The following is a 17,597-nucleotide window of genomic DNA, read 5'->3' as shown; positions in this document are numbered from 1 at the left end:
CTTTTTGGTGTAAAGTCTGTAACAGTATTTAGTATTCGGGTGATAGTGGGTTCAGCAGCCCTGAAAATGGTTTTCCGTGGTTTCCCATTTTCTCGCCTCACAGAACGTTGGCGATCAGTAGCATGATCTGTTGTTTGTTCATAGCTGTTCTGAACAGAGTAAGCTTTGTCACCCCAAACCACTGGCTCAAGTTGCCGAGCCATGATGTCCTACTTCTCCCCGGACCACGTTTTCCATTAATTTTCCCTTGGAGTATTACTTGCAGAACGTGGTATTTAGAGTTCCGCATCATATGACCAAAGTATTCTAGTTTCCTTCTCTTGATGGTAGTGAGAATTTCTGGTTCTTTGTTCATACGGTGCAAAACGTCTATATTGATCATTTTAGCTGTCCAAGGTATCTTCAGCATCCTTTGGTACGTCCACATTTCAAATGCTTGCAATCTCTTGCACATGGTCTCAGTTAGTGTCCATGCCTCAACGCTGTATAACAGAATGCTGAAAACGTAGCACCGGAGTAGTCGTGTCCGTAGTGAAATGGAAAGGTCACGGCTTGTCAAAAGTTTCCTAAGTCTCTGAAAAGAAGTTCTGGCCTGCTCAATTCTGCATTTTCACACCAGGCAAATTCTGGGGCTGTGCCTTAATTAAGGCCACGCCCGCTTCCTTCCCATTCATAGCCCTTACGGTCCCATCGTCGCCATAACACCTATCTGTGTCGGTGTGACATAAAACAAATTATAAAAAACTTTATAGTGAAACTGATCTTAAAAGTGTCTTGTAATAATGTAAATGTGTAAGGTTCACAAGATAGAAGTTAGGTCTCTCAATGTGCGAGTGGTTCTAATGCAGGTATTTTTTGTCTGTTTTCCAGCTCGAGAAGTTGATCTCCAAGAACTACTTCCTGCACACGTCGGCCAAGGAAGCCTTCAAGTCGTACGTCCGTGCGTATGACTCTCATCATCTGAAGCAGATATTTGATGTTGAGACGCTTGATCTTGCCAAAGTGGCATTGTCCTTTGGGTTCACTGTTCCACCAGCAGTTGACCTGAGTATCCTTTGTGCTAATTATGTTACTGTATCTCTCGTTGCACAGGTCACCAGACACAGGAAAGTGAATAACTAGTATTGGATTGCACTGCAGTCTGTGAGCTAGCTTGTAAATGTGACAGCACTCTTGTCAGTAGACATAGGGCTTCTTTACTGTATCTGTCATTTCACAGGTCACAGAACAGAGAATAACTAGTATTGGACTGCACTGCAGTCTGTGAGTTAGCTTGTAAATGTGACAGTACTCTTGTCAGTAGACATAGGGCTTCTTTACTGTATATCTCATTGTACAGGTGACAGAACAGAAAATAACTAGTATTGGACTGCACTACAGTCTGTGAGCTAGCTTGCAAATGCAACAGCACCCTTGTCAGTAGACATAGGGCTTCTTTACTGTATCTGTCATTTCACAGGTCACCAGACACAGGACAGTGAATAACTAGTATTGGATTGCACTGCAGTCTGTAAGCTAGCTTGTAAAGGTGACAGCACTCTTGTCAGTAGATATAGTGCTTCTTTACTGTATCTCTCTTTGCACAGGTCACAGGACAGAGAATAACTAGTATTGGATTGCACTGCAGTCTGTGAGCTAGCTTGTAAATGTGACAACACTCTTGTCAGTAGACATAGGGCTTCTTTACGGTATATCTCATTGCACAGCTCACAGGACAGAGAATAACTAGTATTGGATTGCACTACAGTCTGTGAGCTAGCTTGTAAATCTGACAGCACTCTTGTCAGTAGATATAGTGCTTCCTTACTGTATTTTTCATTGCACAGGTCACAGGACAGAGAATAACTAGTATTGGATTGCACTGCAGTCTGTGAGCTAGCTTGTAAATGTGACAGCACTCTTGTCAGTAAACATAGGACTTCTTTACGGTATCTCTCATTGCGCAGGTCACCAGACACAGGACAGAGAATAAGTAGTATTGGATTGCACTGCGAACTGTGAGCTAGCTTGTAAATGTGACAGCACTCTTGTCAGTAAACATAGGACTTCTTTACGGTATCTCTCATTGCACAGTTCACCAGGCACAGGACAGAGAATAATTAGTATTGGACTGCACTGGAGTCTGTGAGCTAGCAGAGAATAACTAGTATTGGATTGCACTGCAGTCTGTGAGCTAGCTTGTAAATCTGACAGCACTCTTGTCAGTAAACATAGGACTTCTTTACGGTATCTCTCAATGCACAGGTCACCACGTACAGGACAGAGAATAACTAGTATTGGACTGCACTGCAGTCTGTGAGCTAGCTTGTAAATGCAACAGCACTCTTGTCAGTAGACATAGGGCTTCTTTACTGTATCCGTCATTTCACAGGTCACCAGACACAGGACAGTGAATATCTAGTATTGGACCACGAACCTACTACGCTGGCGTAGCAGGGGGAGAGGTGATACTCCCACGTGGCATGTCCCAGGTGGCGGATAGTGGGGTCCTAACCGGCTTGCCGGTGGACCTGAGGGAAATAAAATACCTCTCGCGGACCAAACACACTACCCCCTGCGGGTGGGGGACGCACATGTAGAATACACCCGCGGTATCCCCTGCCTGTCATATGAGGCGACAAAAAGGAGCGACCTAGGCGCGGACATGGATTGCGGTTTGGTAAAATGTGTTGGACCTCCTGTGGATGGGAGGGGTTGAATACATTCATAGGTAATCCCTGTCTGTCGTAGAAGGCGACTTAAAGGGTCATGTGGCCATGGTCCCCTCTTTATTTTTTTATTGTTTTTAGCAAAGGATGCTCCTGCACAGTTAATTCTGTGTTGGATTTCTGAATCTATATTTGCGCTTGATGCGAGGGTGCAGCCAAGGTATGGGAAGGTGTTTACAGCTTGAAGGCTCACTCCATCAATTGTGACATTGATATATTTTTGACCTTCCCCAGGGGCTGGTTGGTATAGGATCTGTGTTTTGTTGGTATTCAGTTTGAGTCCGATCTTGTTGTACGCAGCAGAAAAAGCATGCAGGATTATCAGAAGCTCTTCTTGTGTCTGAGCTACGGCAGCATTATCATCAGCGTATTGTAACTCAACTAATGCTGCAGACGATGTCAGAGTCCCTGCCTTTAAACAGCTCAAATTAAAAAGTGTACCATCCGTCCTGTAAGTTATATGAATTCCTGGAGGGAGATCATCTCTGACAAGTTCCATGACAGTGGCAACATACAAGGAAAACAAAGTGAGGGCTATCACACAGCCTTGCTTAACACCGGTATTGATATGGAATGGCTCTCCAGTAGAGCCGTTGCCAATGACAGCTGCCATCATATCAGTGTAGAGCAATTTCAAGATGGCAATAAATTTCTGCGGAAAACCATATAGAACTAAAATTTTCTACAAAGCTTCTTGGTTCACAGAGTCAAATGCCTTAGTAAGATCAATAAAGGCAATATAAAGAGGTCTGTTTTGTTCTCTACATTTTTCCTGAAGTTGACGAGCTGTGAATATCATATCTGGGGTTCCTCTAGAAGGCCTGAAGCCACACTGACTCTCTGGAAGTATTTTCTCCACCAAGGGTACAATACGATTTGCCAAGATTCGAGCAATTAGCTTTCCCAGGCACGACCGTAAGGATATTCCCCGATAGTTATTGCAGTTTGTTCGATCTCCTTTCTTAAATATGGGAACTACCAGACTGTCTCTGAAATCAGGAGGTATTTCTTCTGTGCTCCAAATTTTGATAATCAGTTCATGTATGTGTCTTATTAGTTCCTCACCACCTTCTTTGAGAGCTTCCACTGGTATACCACAGAGCCTTTGTGATGTTTTGCTTGATTGACAGCATTCTTAACTTCATCTAGTGTTGGTGGGGAGCCAAGTTCTTCATTGATGGGAGCTTGTTTTAATATATCATACACCTGTTCATCAGTAATCGAATCCTGGTTCAAGAGGTCTTCAGAATGCTCTTTCCACCTATTCATGATGCAGTACTGATCTTTTAAAAGTGTACTCTTAATGCTGGACCAAAGAGGATTCCTCCCAAAGGTGGTGGGACCATAAACGGCTTTTGTCTCTTGGAAGAACTGTCGTGAATCTTTATCTGCTAGATATTGCAACTCTTTTGCCTTTGCTGTCCACCATGCATTCTTGAGCTCACAGGTTTTTCTTTGGACATTCGCTTTGGCAATACTTACGGCTTGTTTCTTCGAGTGGGAGTTCATGTCCCTTCGCCATGCTTGCAAGGCTTTTCTCTTCTCTGAGATCAATGCTTCAATTTCTTCATCATTTTCATCAAACCAGTCCTGATGTTTTCTGGTCTTGTATCCTACTGTTTTTTTTTTGCAAGCATCTTGAATAGTAGTCTTCAGTCTCTCCCAGTGTTGCATTACATCAGGTTGATATTCCTTCGGCAAAGTCCGATGAAGGAGCTCTGTATTTTGAAGTAATTTCTGTATTGCCAAACTTCTCAGTGTCAAAAGTATGTCTGAAGCTCTTCTGTTGTTTCCTCCGTTGGGTGGACAGTGACAAATGGATCACTGATCTAATAAGTCGGTGATCTGTCCAACAGTCATCAGCTCCCGTCATTGCTTTGGTGATGAGAACATCGCGTAGATCTTGCTTGCGGACGATTACATTGTCAACGAGGTGCCAGTGTTTTGATCTAGGATGCTGCCATGATGTTTTGAAGCGATCCCTTTGGCGAAAGATGGTGTTGATGATTATCAACCCATGCTTAGCACATTTTGAGACGAGTCTAATACCATTGGAGTTTTCACTGCCAACTCCCTCCTTGCCAATGACACCATTCCATACTTTATGGACCTTTCCCACTCTGGCATTAAAATCACCAAGCAAGATGATTTTGTCTAGGCGATTGATGTTTGATAGGATGCCATCCAGATCTGAATAGAATGTTTCTTTGATATCATCATCGAAGTCTAATGTGGGGGCATGTGTGCAAATTACTGTGGCATGCTGGTCGCCATGTAATCAAAGCCTTAATGTTATGATGCGTTCATTACGTCCAGTTGGAAGCTCCAGCAGGTCTCTGAGAAGCTTATTCTTGATAGCAAAGCCTACTCCATGTGTTCGGTGTTTGCTGGTAGGTTTACCCTCCCAGAAGAAAGTATCCTGCTCCGTTTTCATTCAACTGACCTCCTTCAGCAAGATGGATCTCCTGGAGGGCTGCTGTGTCGATATTGTATCTTCGTAACTCTCTACCCACAAGGGCTGTTGTCCTTTCGGGTCTCTCATTTGAAGGGTCAGCAATAAGTGTTCTTATGTTCCATGTAGCAAAATATAATTTCTTTCGTGTTCGACCGCATTGAGGTGATACCATTGGATGCGGCTATCCAATCGGTACTAGAAGTGGCTGACTATGTTTAGGGCATCTTTTCTAGCCCCTTCCCCATGCGAGGTGAGCAGAGTGGACCATAAATAGGAGTGCTCAGTTGTAGATGCAGCAACCGAATTGCTCTACAGCGACAATCCTAAGCAAGACGACCGATCACACATCTACCGCCTACGTGCCAAGTTATCACTAGAGGCTTCCAGACATCACAATCCTGCCCCTGTTGCAACTTCCTTATTGCTGCAGGACTTTTGGAAGAGTCAGTCTGTTGTTGGAAGACTGCTGTGCATGAGATTCTTTTAGAGTGAGAGTGTTGCTGCACCTCAACAAACGCACTGTACTTGATGACTTAAGAACTGTTTTCAGTGGCAAGCCGATGCAAGACAATTGAAGGGTTCCTAGTCACTGCAGCCTTCGTCCACCATTCCAGCCGAGAAGGGACTTACTGCCCTTACGCCTGGTCCACCGTTGAGGACTTTCTATGCCTTTGACCAAATATGGTTCATCCGCCTTTAGGAGAAGTTTTCCACCCCAAGGGCAAGAGAGTGCCCTGAACTTGATGAATTTATGTGCCATTTCCTGCATAAAACCTACTAAGGGAGAGCTCATCCGCCCGTAGCCATTGGTTCTCCCCTGGTTTGCCAGGTTTGGTACTGGCCGCCTAACCCTCAGCCAGACAGTCACAGGTAGTACCGTCTACTGTCACTTACGATAGCAGGGTGATCCTGACCTGACCACACCACAGTATGACCCTATTGACTGGAGACTTTTCATTGATGCCTTCAAGCGTAGCTTGAAGTGCGTCCTCCTTCACAATGAAAACAAACTTGCATCCATTCCCGTTGCTCATTCAGTTATTATGCGAGAAACTTATGGAAATTTGGAAATGCTGTTGTGTATATTGAAGTACCAAGAACACAAGTGGGAAGTGTGTGGTGATTTCAAAGTGATAGGTATTCTTTTAGGTTTACAAGGAGGTTAAACAAAGCACCCCCTGCTTTCTTTGTGAGTGGGACAGTTGAGCTCGAAAAGAATGGTCACATAGACGATGGATTGTAGGGTTGAAAAACATAAAACAAACTCTTGTTCATAAGAGCAAAATATTGTTACCTCCGCTTCATATCAGACTAGGGCTTATGAAGCAATTCGGTAAGGCCCTAAACAACGAAGGTGAATGCTTTCAGTACCTGTGTCATCGATTCCCAGGCATCAGTAATTCCAAAATCAAGGAAAGTATTTTCACAGGTCCAGATATTGAAAACTTCTTTCTGATACTAATTTTGAAAACGTTATGTGTGCTGCAAAGCGATCGGCGTGACAGCATTCCGGAATGTGGTCAAAAACTTTCTTGGAAACATAAAGGATTCAGACTAAAAATGGTGGATAGATTGCTTGTTTCCTTCCAAGATTTAGGCTGCAAAATGAGCTTGAAAGTGCACGTTACATTCACATCTGGACTATTTTCCTGAGAACCTAGGAATGCTGAGCAAAGAGCAAGGAGAAAGTTTCCATCAGGATCTACAGGAAATGGAACGCAAGATATCAAAGGAAATGGAACCAAAACATGCTGGCAGATTACTGCTGGTTATTAAAGGGAGAAAGTCCAACTACTCCTCACGCACAAAAAGCAAGACGAAGACGTTTCTTATACTAAGGTAGGACATTATAAAATTGAAACCGTAGACTTACCATTCTCAGTACGTTATGAGTAGAGTTCGTGGTTTATAGCATTTAAAAATCAGAGATTTAGCGTTTTGATTTTTAAATTTAGCGTTTTGTAGCATCTAAACTTCTCAAATTTAGCGTTTTGTAGCAAATTGGTTAAAAATAGGCATAATTTGCCAAACTGCACGCAAAACAGTTGGGAGTAAAAACATACTGTTTAATCACACATTGCCCGTCATGCAGTTTTGAATTCGCTATGGAAAATAAGACAAACATCAACATAAGACTGCAAGAAGTATTAACGCACACACAGGAATAAGCTTATTTTCAAATTTACAAACACAATTTCAAAGTGAAAAATACTATTCTGAACGTATTTATTTATCACAGTACAACACACCTACAAGGAAGAGGATTTCCAATGATGATTAAAGTACAACATGCCAATTGCTTAAAAGGTGTCCTTCATTTGAGACCGCTCATCAGTTACAATTATGTTGTAGTTGCTAAAAACAACTCTACATCGACACTGTTCGTAGAGGCCCAAATGGACAAAAGTGCTGCCAAGGAAAAGGAAGGACTGCAAAACATTTTTTTTTTTTTCCCTTCAAGTCTTTGATTGCAGAGTCGGCACATTAATATAGGCCATCTGTATCGCTTACATAAAAATGTCCCGATTTGTGACTTTCGGCATGCTGTTTGATCGTCACTTCACTTCTACCCATGGCTACCAGACAATAAAATAAATCGCTACCGTACTTTTAAACAGAACTACTACTCAACACCAATGTCAAGAATAACCGACTATGATCAAGGGTCAACACACAAATAGAATGAACGTGGTGCTTGAAAGTGTATTTGCTGTTTGATTGATTGTTCCTTGCAGTGCTCTTTACCCAGAGAAAGAAATTCCACACATTGAATTATTTAACCCTTTGGCCTACCATTACTTGTGAAAGGAAATATTCTCTTACATACCATTTACTTTTTCGTCACTTTAACATAAATTTGATTAATCACATAAGAGTACACAAAGCAAAGTGAGCTTTTAGCTCGTCCATAGTAACAGGAAACCAATATTTTTGTTCGTAAGTATTACTGGTTTCAAGGGAAGCAGATAAATTAGCAAGAAATGTAGAGGCATAGGCATTGATTTCCTTAGTAACGTGATCCCAGAACTGTGGGGTTAGAAATTCATTCCCTACGTAAATTTTTTCGTATTATTACCCAACCCCCTCCCCACTATAGAGTGAATTTCAAAAACTGGTTTACATGTTACAGAAAGAGGCTTATTGTCAACAAGACCATAATTCTAAGTATCATTTTACTATACTTCTCATCGGACGAGTTGGCCGTGTGGTTAGGAGCGCGCAGCTGTGAGCTCGCATCCGGGAGATAGTGGGTTCGAACCCCACTGTCGATAGCCCTGAAGATGGTTTTCCGCGGTTTCCCATTTTCACACTAGGCAAGTGACTGTATCTTAATTAAGGCCACGGCCACTTCCTTCCTATTCCTAGGCCTTTCCTGTCCCATCGTCGTCGTAAGACCTATCTGTGTCGTTGCGACGTAAAGCAAAAAAAAAAAAAACCTAGACTTCTCACTCGTTCTTGTTACATTCTGGTTTTCTCAGGTAGTTTCAATTTGCACTATCATCTCAGAACTGAAATCGGAATCACTTTCATCACTGTCAGTTGAAGAAGAAGTATTTTCAATCTCCAGAGAATCATTTCCACTTTCAACATCACTATTTTCAAACCAGTTACGGCAATAAACTCATCCGTGCCGCGCTTGGATGCCGCCATGATTGTTTAAAACGAGCGGCAAAATAAGATGCTTTTTTATTGTCCGTAATTCAGCTCAGAGTCACTATTTACACAGAGAAAATAGCTTCAGGTATCATCTGACATCAATCGGGTAGGCTTCGAAACAAAGAGAATAAATCTCTCCGACCAGCTAATTGCGATAATGAACTTATAAACGTTCCGTGCAGCAGGACGGAAGTGTCCGTCAAAGCATGTTACCGCTTTACGATCGCAATGGGCGCCGTAATAAATATTTTTCCTGAAATAAATAACAACATATATCTTGTTTTTAAGAAAAATGCATCGTTTTTACAAAGATATATTTTTATTTCGTATAAAACTGCGAATTTTGCATCTATTTCGCATAAATTGTAGAATTTCGCATTTTGAATCAATTTCGCATTTTATCGCTAATTCGAAATCGCTAAAAACCACTCGTACGGGTAATATAAGACGAAGGCACATACACTGACTAAGTTTCGACATATTTCGCATTTATCGCAAATGCTAAAAATCACAAACTCTAGTTATGAGGCTTAATGCGTAGTAATTTTGGTCCGTTTGGCTGTGTTTTTCTACAGATCTGTTAACACAATACACTACATATATTTATACTATATTCATAAGTATTGCAGTGTAAGTTAGGAGTGTGCAGATGGGTGAAAATAATAAGAAAGAAGCATTCTTTACATTTGATAATAGTAATCTTGCATCTGTGCATGCTGCATATTGATCAAATTTTCATTTTGAATTTGCACAAAAACCTGATGTGAGAGGGGAAAACAGACTTCAGTTCTGGAATCAGCATGCCCGAAATATAAAAGATCACTATGTAAACTTCATGCGATTATCGGAAAGTTTGAATTCACAGGTCATTGAATAATTTAAAGTTTAAATAGTAATGAAAAAAAGCATGTTGAATGTACAACTTATCACAACACAAGGCACTCAAAACGTATTCCATAAGCCCTGCATAAGCTCACAAGTAATACTGAATGTTCGCCTGAAAGCTAGGAACCAGGAACATTCCAATTGCAAGACTTTCATAAATCGTTTGTTCATTGTTTACGGCACAGTCTGTTGAGATTAAAGTTACTTTGTGGGCAAATTGGATGTCCCATTGTCGTCCTGGTGAAACTCTGTCATGGTAGGTAGTTTGTGGCATTGCAATCAAGTGAATCATAAGGAAGCGGTTCTGTTTGGCAGAATAAATATGCGACTATATTTGACTCCGTGAGTAGAGAGGGCCTTATACCTGGCGCTAGCCCCCCACAGTGAGAGTTTTGTGGAGGATTTCCCTTTGTCGCAACTACTTACATGTCGAAAAGTTCTCTTTCTGAACCTTTCTTCTATCTCTTCACTAATTGCGGACACGAGTTAGTTAGGCCTAGATCACATTTATGGCTTACTCAAAGCTCTTTGTGAATTTGGAGGTACGGATATAACAAATTTCCTGACTTTGAGGACGGTATTTTTAAGAGAAAAGTAAGAATATTTATTGAAATGCAAAAGTATTGTTTTCATATATTAAGTAAAATTTGATTTGGAAATTAATTGCGAAGGGCGCCATAAAAGGGCACCTCGGGCGCCATGGCGCCCGCGGGCGCCGCGTTGGACAGGGCTGGTTTAGACTGTAGATCAATTTCTCAGTGATGACTTTTGTTAAAGTGTGTGTGATGAGACAAATGATATGCGTTACTAGGTGAGTTTATTTCCTACAGTATAATTTTTTGAGTAATGTAGCAAATTTCATTGACTTAGTTATTTGTACTACATTGGCCTTTGGAGAACGAGGCAGCTGCTGCCCGGCTCGTGACCTGACGATGGCGGGAGGACAGCAACTGCAGTTTTGGTTCTTTGCTACTACTCGCAGCAGCTCCCTAATTGTCTTCACGGCGCATTATTAACGCCATTCCAAGATTCCTTGTACTTTTTAAACTATTGTTGGTGCCAAGAATTGAACCCAGGTTGCCTTAACGAGACGGTAGGATTCTAGAAGAGAACTGCAGTGGGGCTGTTTAATTCTGAGTTTTTATGTACCAGTTTCACATTAGTTGTGCAAATGTTGCAGAGATATTGATATTTAAATACGGCGATGTATGAACCTCATTTGCATCAGAATTTAAATGGTAAATCGAAGGTTCAGAGCACATGTTTTTATAATAAGCAAAAGGGTTAAACAAAAAAATCATATCCTACTCTACTACAGTGACTAATTTAGGAATTATTATGAATTAGACCATACATTAGACCTAAAAGGTGATTTATAAATGAAACAATTTTGTAATGTATTCTTGGTTGGAGTTGTGTCTGTCTGTTAGGTTATCAGCCCAGAGGCTGGTTGGATCCTCAAATAGCACCACCAAAGACTATGCAGTTATAGGGAAACTGCAAAAACCAATGGCAGAGCCCAAATGAGGCGTACTAGGCAAGATGAGGAGTGAGGTAGTTTGCCATTGCTTTCCTCACTGGACCAGAAGGTGCCATTGCAGCACGACTGATCCTATGAGCAACACCTTTCATAACACTCAGACACTAGTGCCCCAAATGTCATTACTCAGCACCACTCATACCCCAGCAGCTTCCATATTGTCACAGCCATGGATGAAACTGGGACTTCGGTGGAAGCTACACTTTGCTCTGGCCTGTGCCAAGAGACTGCTACAAAAATACTGCATCCATCAAGAAATGGCAACAGGCGGGGTTGGAGTTAAAGTACAACTAATTCACTCTCAGATACTACCTACATTGGACTGTTGCGACACTGACACTATCTAGAAAATGGACCATAGCCTACACTGCTACATAAGATATATCTTTAATCTGTGATAAGGTGCTTTGAGTCCACCAGCATGTTATCACTTCTACACAAAATACTTTCCAATAATACTCCCAAATATCTTTCTTCATCTTTTTCTTACCTCTTATCCTGTCTGGTTTCTCTGTTGTCATACATTGCGTTCCGGTCATTGGAATTTTTGTTGAATGTTGAATTGTTGAATAAAGTTACTTCACTAAAGTGTATTTCTGAAATATTTGAAAAATATATTTAAGCACTCTCAGTACATGTAAGACCGTGTGGATAGAGTACGCTGCTCACTATCTGGTAGCTTTCTTACGTGAGCATTAAAGTGTACTGTGGTTATTTTAAAATGAGCCCACTAGAACTATGCAAAGTGTATTTGCCTTCCTTTATGTGCTTCCTTTCTGTCTTCAGACCTGTATTCTTCTTTGGTCAACTTGCCATTTATGAATTTTGGATCTGAAGATTACCCTGTTCTGGACATTTGCTGGTGGAATCCTGCCTGTTTCAAATCTGTTTTGATTTCGTTAATCCATTTCATTGCATCCGTTTTGGCTTTACTGCTGTTTTCGTAGAATTCAAATATTTGTTTTGTCAGTCTGTCTTCTTTTAATGTGTACATAGAAACTTAACCTGCATTTTCTAATGTAACTGTAAGTAATTGTTTATTGTTTGATTTCCTGTCTGCCTGTAAGTCGGTATTGTCCTTTGGGGAGTTTTGGGCCTAGAAGTTTTCTTATGATTTTGTGTTCCTTTTTCTCAATGTTTTCAGTATTTGCTTTTCCGTTCAAAATTAGCGTTTCTGATCCGTAAAGACAGTTTGATTTAATGACTGTATTATAATGTCTTACTTTTCTGAAATTAAGGATTGTAATTATATATTTCTATACTATGAACATGAAGGAGGAGCCAAATTTGCTCGCACACCTGCACCAGCCAGTGGAATAGTGCAGAATTGCCTAGATAAATAAATGAAAGCGCTGGGTCACTGTGTTCGATATCTTTATTTCTTTCCGTGCACAAAAGTAATTACAGATTGCTATGGAACAACACTAAACATTGTCAAACTGCCCACCCAAACCCCGTGATTTTACGACCGGCCTTTCATGAGATATCATCTCTTTCAATATCCAGTTCTCCCACTGAGTGGGAAAGAAAACAAGTGCCGAAATATTTAGCTTTGCTGGGGAATTTCTCTCAGCAAAATACAAGCTGTATTGGGTGACGGTTGGTGTGAGCTGAAGTTTAGTATTCATAGCATGCCGAGTAGCATTTCAACACTTGGTAGTGGTATTACATGGCAAGTTGTACACAGACAGGCAAGAGTTTAAAGAAGCTTTCAAATGGAGACATGCTGAGAACACACATTTTTCTCAATGCTGGTAGTTAACAGCTCAAGCTTGCAGTTCCCAATATTCTTTTTTGAGGGCAGAAGAAATTTTGAAATAGGGAATAAGCTCGTGTTAAGATCACCAGGGAAACCTTACAAAATCCGAAACATGCAATAAATTTGGATGACTTTGAAAAGTATGTTTCACGCTGAAGAATATTTGACTAAGCAATAAATAGTCCATTCATTTCTTATTTTGCACTTTAATATGGAACAAAAATGAAATTTATAGCTTATCAGTATTTGACAAATATGATAATGGAAAATTTCCAATGACTAAGAAATTAATGAAGGAGAAAATTAATTGTAAGGGCTCCATATCTTCCCTGTACACGCTATTGAAATCCATCGGTTTCAAATACCAGGAACCATTAAATTAATATGTGTGTTTATTTTACCTTATAAAGACACTACTGGAAATACTACTAGGAATGTTATGCGGTAGGTACTGATTACATCGCATCAGATGTTGAGAATAATTTGAACTTACACTAGAACAAATATGATCATAATGAGTAGAGCCCGGATTTCCATGCACTATTAAATCTCAAAATAAGCATGCATTCATGCACTATCATACGGTAATACATGCACAATAAACTGGAAAATATGCACTATCAAAATTCAGTTTCTTTTGATACATTGTACAACAAGTACCGTAATTTCCCCAAATCGTCTTGGTTTAAGCTCATCCGTTTATCTTTCAGCGTATTCTTAAACACAAAAATGATCTTTCTACGTCATGTGAAGTGACATATGCATACGTAAATGAAGACATTCAGAACAAAGTGAGGTCAACTTGTACGTCTTTTGCATTTTCACCACAATATGTCTTATTCAGTATAAGGTTGATGAATTAAAAGTCAGGATTTGAGCGGATCACTTTGTTCAACCTATCTGTAGCTGCCGCAGCTACTTCTCTGTGCGATGATTGCAGACACTTTTGAATGTCCTCAGTAACTGGTAACGATTGCCTACTGCGTTAACAAAGACGTGTGAAGAGTGAGAGTTCTCGGTAAGAAATTTCAGGATAACAACGGAGGAGGGTTCAGTGCAAAACCAAGGTTTGTAAGCTGCTATCTCAGTAACGCGATGTCACAGAAGTGTGATACAAGTGATACAACAAATAAACCATCAATGAGTACTGCACAATTTATAGCAATGTATAACTGGGACACCTTATTCCTAAGAATTACAGAGATGGATGTTAGGACTCCGGCTTCTGTCATTGTTTACATAAGCAACAGATAAGAAAGTGCTTGGTTAATTGGATTATAGAACCTCTACCGTATGTACTAACTTTGGTTGTCACATAGGATGCCAGGAATGCATTCTCTCTGTCTCTCAGCAATAGACATACTATATAACGTGGAAAAATGGTCCCAAGTTCTGTACACTAACATTCATAAAAGGCACTATCATGCAAGTTAGCATTATATATGCGCCAAAGTCAGAAGAAAAGTCATATTATGCAATATTAAACATCCAAATATTTGCTATTAAAACCAAAATTCCGTCTGTTGCCATTTCTTGATGGATGCAGTATTTTTGTAGCAGTCTCTTGGCACAGGCCAGAGCAAAGTGTAGCTTCCACCGAAGTCCCATTCTCATCCATGGCTGTGACAATATGGAAGCTGCTGGGGTATGGGTGGTGCTGAGTAATGACATTTGAAGCACAACTAGTGTCTGAGTGTTATGAAAGGTGTTGCTCATAGGATCGGTCGTGCTGCAATGGCACCTTCTGCTCCAGTGAGGAAAGCAATGGCAAACTACCTCACTCCTCATCTTGCCTAGTACGCCTTATTTGGGCTCTGCCATTAGTTTTTGCAGTTTCCCTATAACTGCATAGCCTTTGGTGGAGCTGTTTGAGGATCCAACCAGCCTCTGGGCTGATGACCTAACAGACAGACAAAACCAAAATATTCATTATGCACAGATTTTCTCCTAAAAAGGCCAAAACCTGCAAACATGCAGGGAAAAAGAACGGTTATTTGGAATCGTTGAGCCATAAAACGAATATTTGCAAAGTTTGAGAAGTGGAACCAGCCTATTAAGACATGCATTTGCATGGAAATCTGGGCTCTAATAATGAGTGTTTATCATTCAACTCTTTACTTTCCTTGCACTGAATGTCAACAACACCCTCTTATTTTATAAATTTTATCTATTATAATTTAAGTCTTGCCTTAACTTTAAGATTTTGACTGATGATGGTTTCTAGCAAGACTGAAACTAGTTTCAAATAAATAACTTTTTTAGGTTACAAGAAATGAGTATTTAATAGGTGGAAACCTTTCAGCTCTTGTTTTACATTATATTGCTCTTCTACACGGAATAATATGAAATTTATTACCTATACCTTTTGTATGACATCTTACAGGAGATATTGCTGTATATGTGCCTCATGTCGTGATTGTAAGCACATGTGAACTTCGTTGTAAGCATGGTTAATCGTAGGTTTAGGGCTTCTATCGCATGTGTTTAGAATGTTGTGTGTACATTGCGAGTGTTGAACCATGTCAAAATCTCTCTTTCACCAGTCTCTCACTATGGCAACAATGGTCAGCGGGAAGCACGCCACTGGACGAGCCCGTGTTCATAGTTCTGTGTTTACTTTAGTGATTAACTGAACCCTAACCACCACAACTAAAGGCATTATCTATCTACTTACTTCTTGTGTTCTCCGTGTTGTACACTGAGAGCAAATGGCACTGTCCCAGCTCTCACACATCTCTTGTCTTGTGGCTTCCTCTGAGGACTCACTCGAGGGTGTAGCTTCTGAGGTATGTGGTCGTACTATTACAGCAGTTTCTGGCCTCATGAGGAAAATAATGGCATAATACTTCACTCCTTCTCTTATGGTTCTACCATCAGTTTTTGTACAACAGGGGACTCAAAAATAACTGAACACATCGCTCTTATAGTTCGAGGGTGTTAAGTAACCCCTCCTGAGTCAGTTTGCCAAGCGGCATGGGTTGAGACGATTGTAGCGAGTCCCTGTGTCAGTTTTCATGCGACGTGTGTTTCAACCTCTCTGACTATTGTGATTTTTTTAAGTTATTCGAAAACAGCATGCAGCATTAAAATGTTGTTTTATGCTCGGCAAAAGTGCATTGGATGCACAGCGTATAAAGAACTTGCCTTGAAAAGAATTCAAGTGTTTGAGTGGTATTCGCAATTCAAACACGGCGACATATCGATCAAAGGCATTCAATATGTGGGCCGGCCTTCCATGTGCAGAACTGATGAAAGTGTAGGAAAGATTTGCATGCTTGTGTTGTACTATTGATGAACTTGCTGAACTGTCTGGTCTTTCATGGAGCTCAGTGCAATGCATTTTAGCCAAAGATTGGAAATGAGATGAATCGCAGAGAAATTCATCTCTTGCTTGTTGACTCCCGATCAAAAGGCGACCTGTGTCGCTGCTTGCCGTGACTTGTTGGACGAGAACTTTTTCAATAAATTCATCACAGGGGATGAATCGTGGTGTTACGGTTACAAAGCAACAGTCATCGCTTGGATGGCACCAACTCTCCTCGCCCAAAAAAGGCCTGGCATGTCAAATTGGCGATGAAATCTATGTTGATCTGCTCTTTGCGTTGTTCGCTCCGAGTCCTTCCCCGAGCATCAAACGGTGAACTAAGTCTTCTACCCGAATGTTTTAAGGTGGTTGTGCGAGACAGCCCGATGTTGTGACTGAGTGGGGACTTCCAGCTCACAGAGCCATTTCTGTGCATGATTTTTTGACGAAAAACCGCACGACACCGCTTCGTCACCCACCCTACACACCAGGTCTTGCACCTTGTAATTTCTTTTTGTTTTCCCAGATTAAAAGAGACCTAAAAGGTAAAGGTTTAGCAAACATTTGGGAAGTGAAAAGAGAATTGAAGTCAGTGCTGCAAGGACAAGTACAAAAGGTGTTTTGCACAGTGGAAGAAACGTTTAACAAATGTATTAGTGTTAATGGGGATTTATTTGAAAAAATAAACTCCATATTTAAAAAAAAGTGGTGTGTGATGTTTTTTGTGTCTCTGTTTGTATAACCACATAACCTTTTGTGGTGCTGTTTGAGGATTGAAGCAGCAGTCAGTTGTGATCTGAGTGGCTGTGGCCAGGATTGTTGTTCCCTTAACTTGTTCCCAGAAGTGAACAGCAGTAACGGAGCTCGTCCCAGGAAGAGGCTTGGTGGCGGTGGCTATGGTCAATTCAAGAGCATGAACCACCCTGGAGCTGGTATGAAAGACAAGAAAAAGGTTATTTATCGACAGCCGAAGAAGAAAATGGGCGACAAGCGCCAGTTTGCTCGGTAACACATTTGTCAGTTTTATTTGTAATTCCATTTTATTGTTATAATAAAAGTAATTTTACAGTTAGTGAAATGTTCTTTTGTATGTTGTATGGATACCCAATTAATGTATTTCATGTAAGATATCCACAGAGTTCAGACCTTGTTTCACAAATTCATGTTTTATGTTAGGTAGTAAGAAAATCTTCCTGTAATTTTATAGTTTGTTTAAAATGAGAATGGCCAATGCAGAGTAACAGAGAAAGATCTGGAGAGCAAGAAACATAGTAGCCGAGATCACTCAA

At 40.7% G+C, this 17,597-nt stretch overlaps 1 protein-coding gene across 2 annotated transcripts in view; it reads left to right on the top strand.

Annotated features, from left to right (window-relative positions):
* pit (pitchoune) overlaps positions 1 to 17,380 on the top strand; it is a 330,099-nt gene extending 312,719 nt beyond the window's left edge. For both annotated transcript variants that reach the window (XM_068225206.1, XM_068225207.1), the window contains exons 11-12: positions 871 to 1,048; positions 17,151 to 17,380. In XM_068225206.1, coding sequence (XP_068081307.1) covers positions 871 to 1,048; positions 17,151 to 17,317 — 345 coding nt within the window. In that variant the 3' untranslated portion in view covers positions 17,318 to 17,380. The remainder of the gene's footprint in view (positions 1 to 870; positions 1,049 to 17,150) is intronic.
* Positions 17,381 to 17,597: the final 217 nt, after the last annotated feature.

This window comes from Anabrus simplex, chromosome 1, assembly GCF_040414725.1.
Source record: "Anabrus simplex isolate iqAnaSimp1 chromosome 1, ASM4041472v1, whole genome shotgun sequence".
Lineage (NCBI taxonomy): Eukaryota > Metazoa > Arthropoda > Insecta > Orthoptera > Tettigoniidae > Anabrus > Anabrus simplex.
The sequence above is the reverse complement of the archived record's forward strand: the minus strand, read 5'-3'. Positions and strand labels throughout refer to the sequence as shown.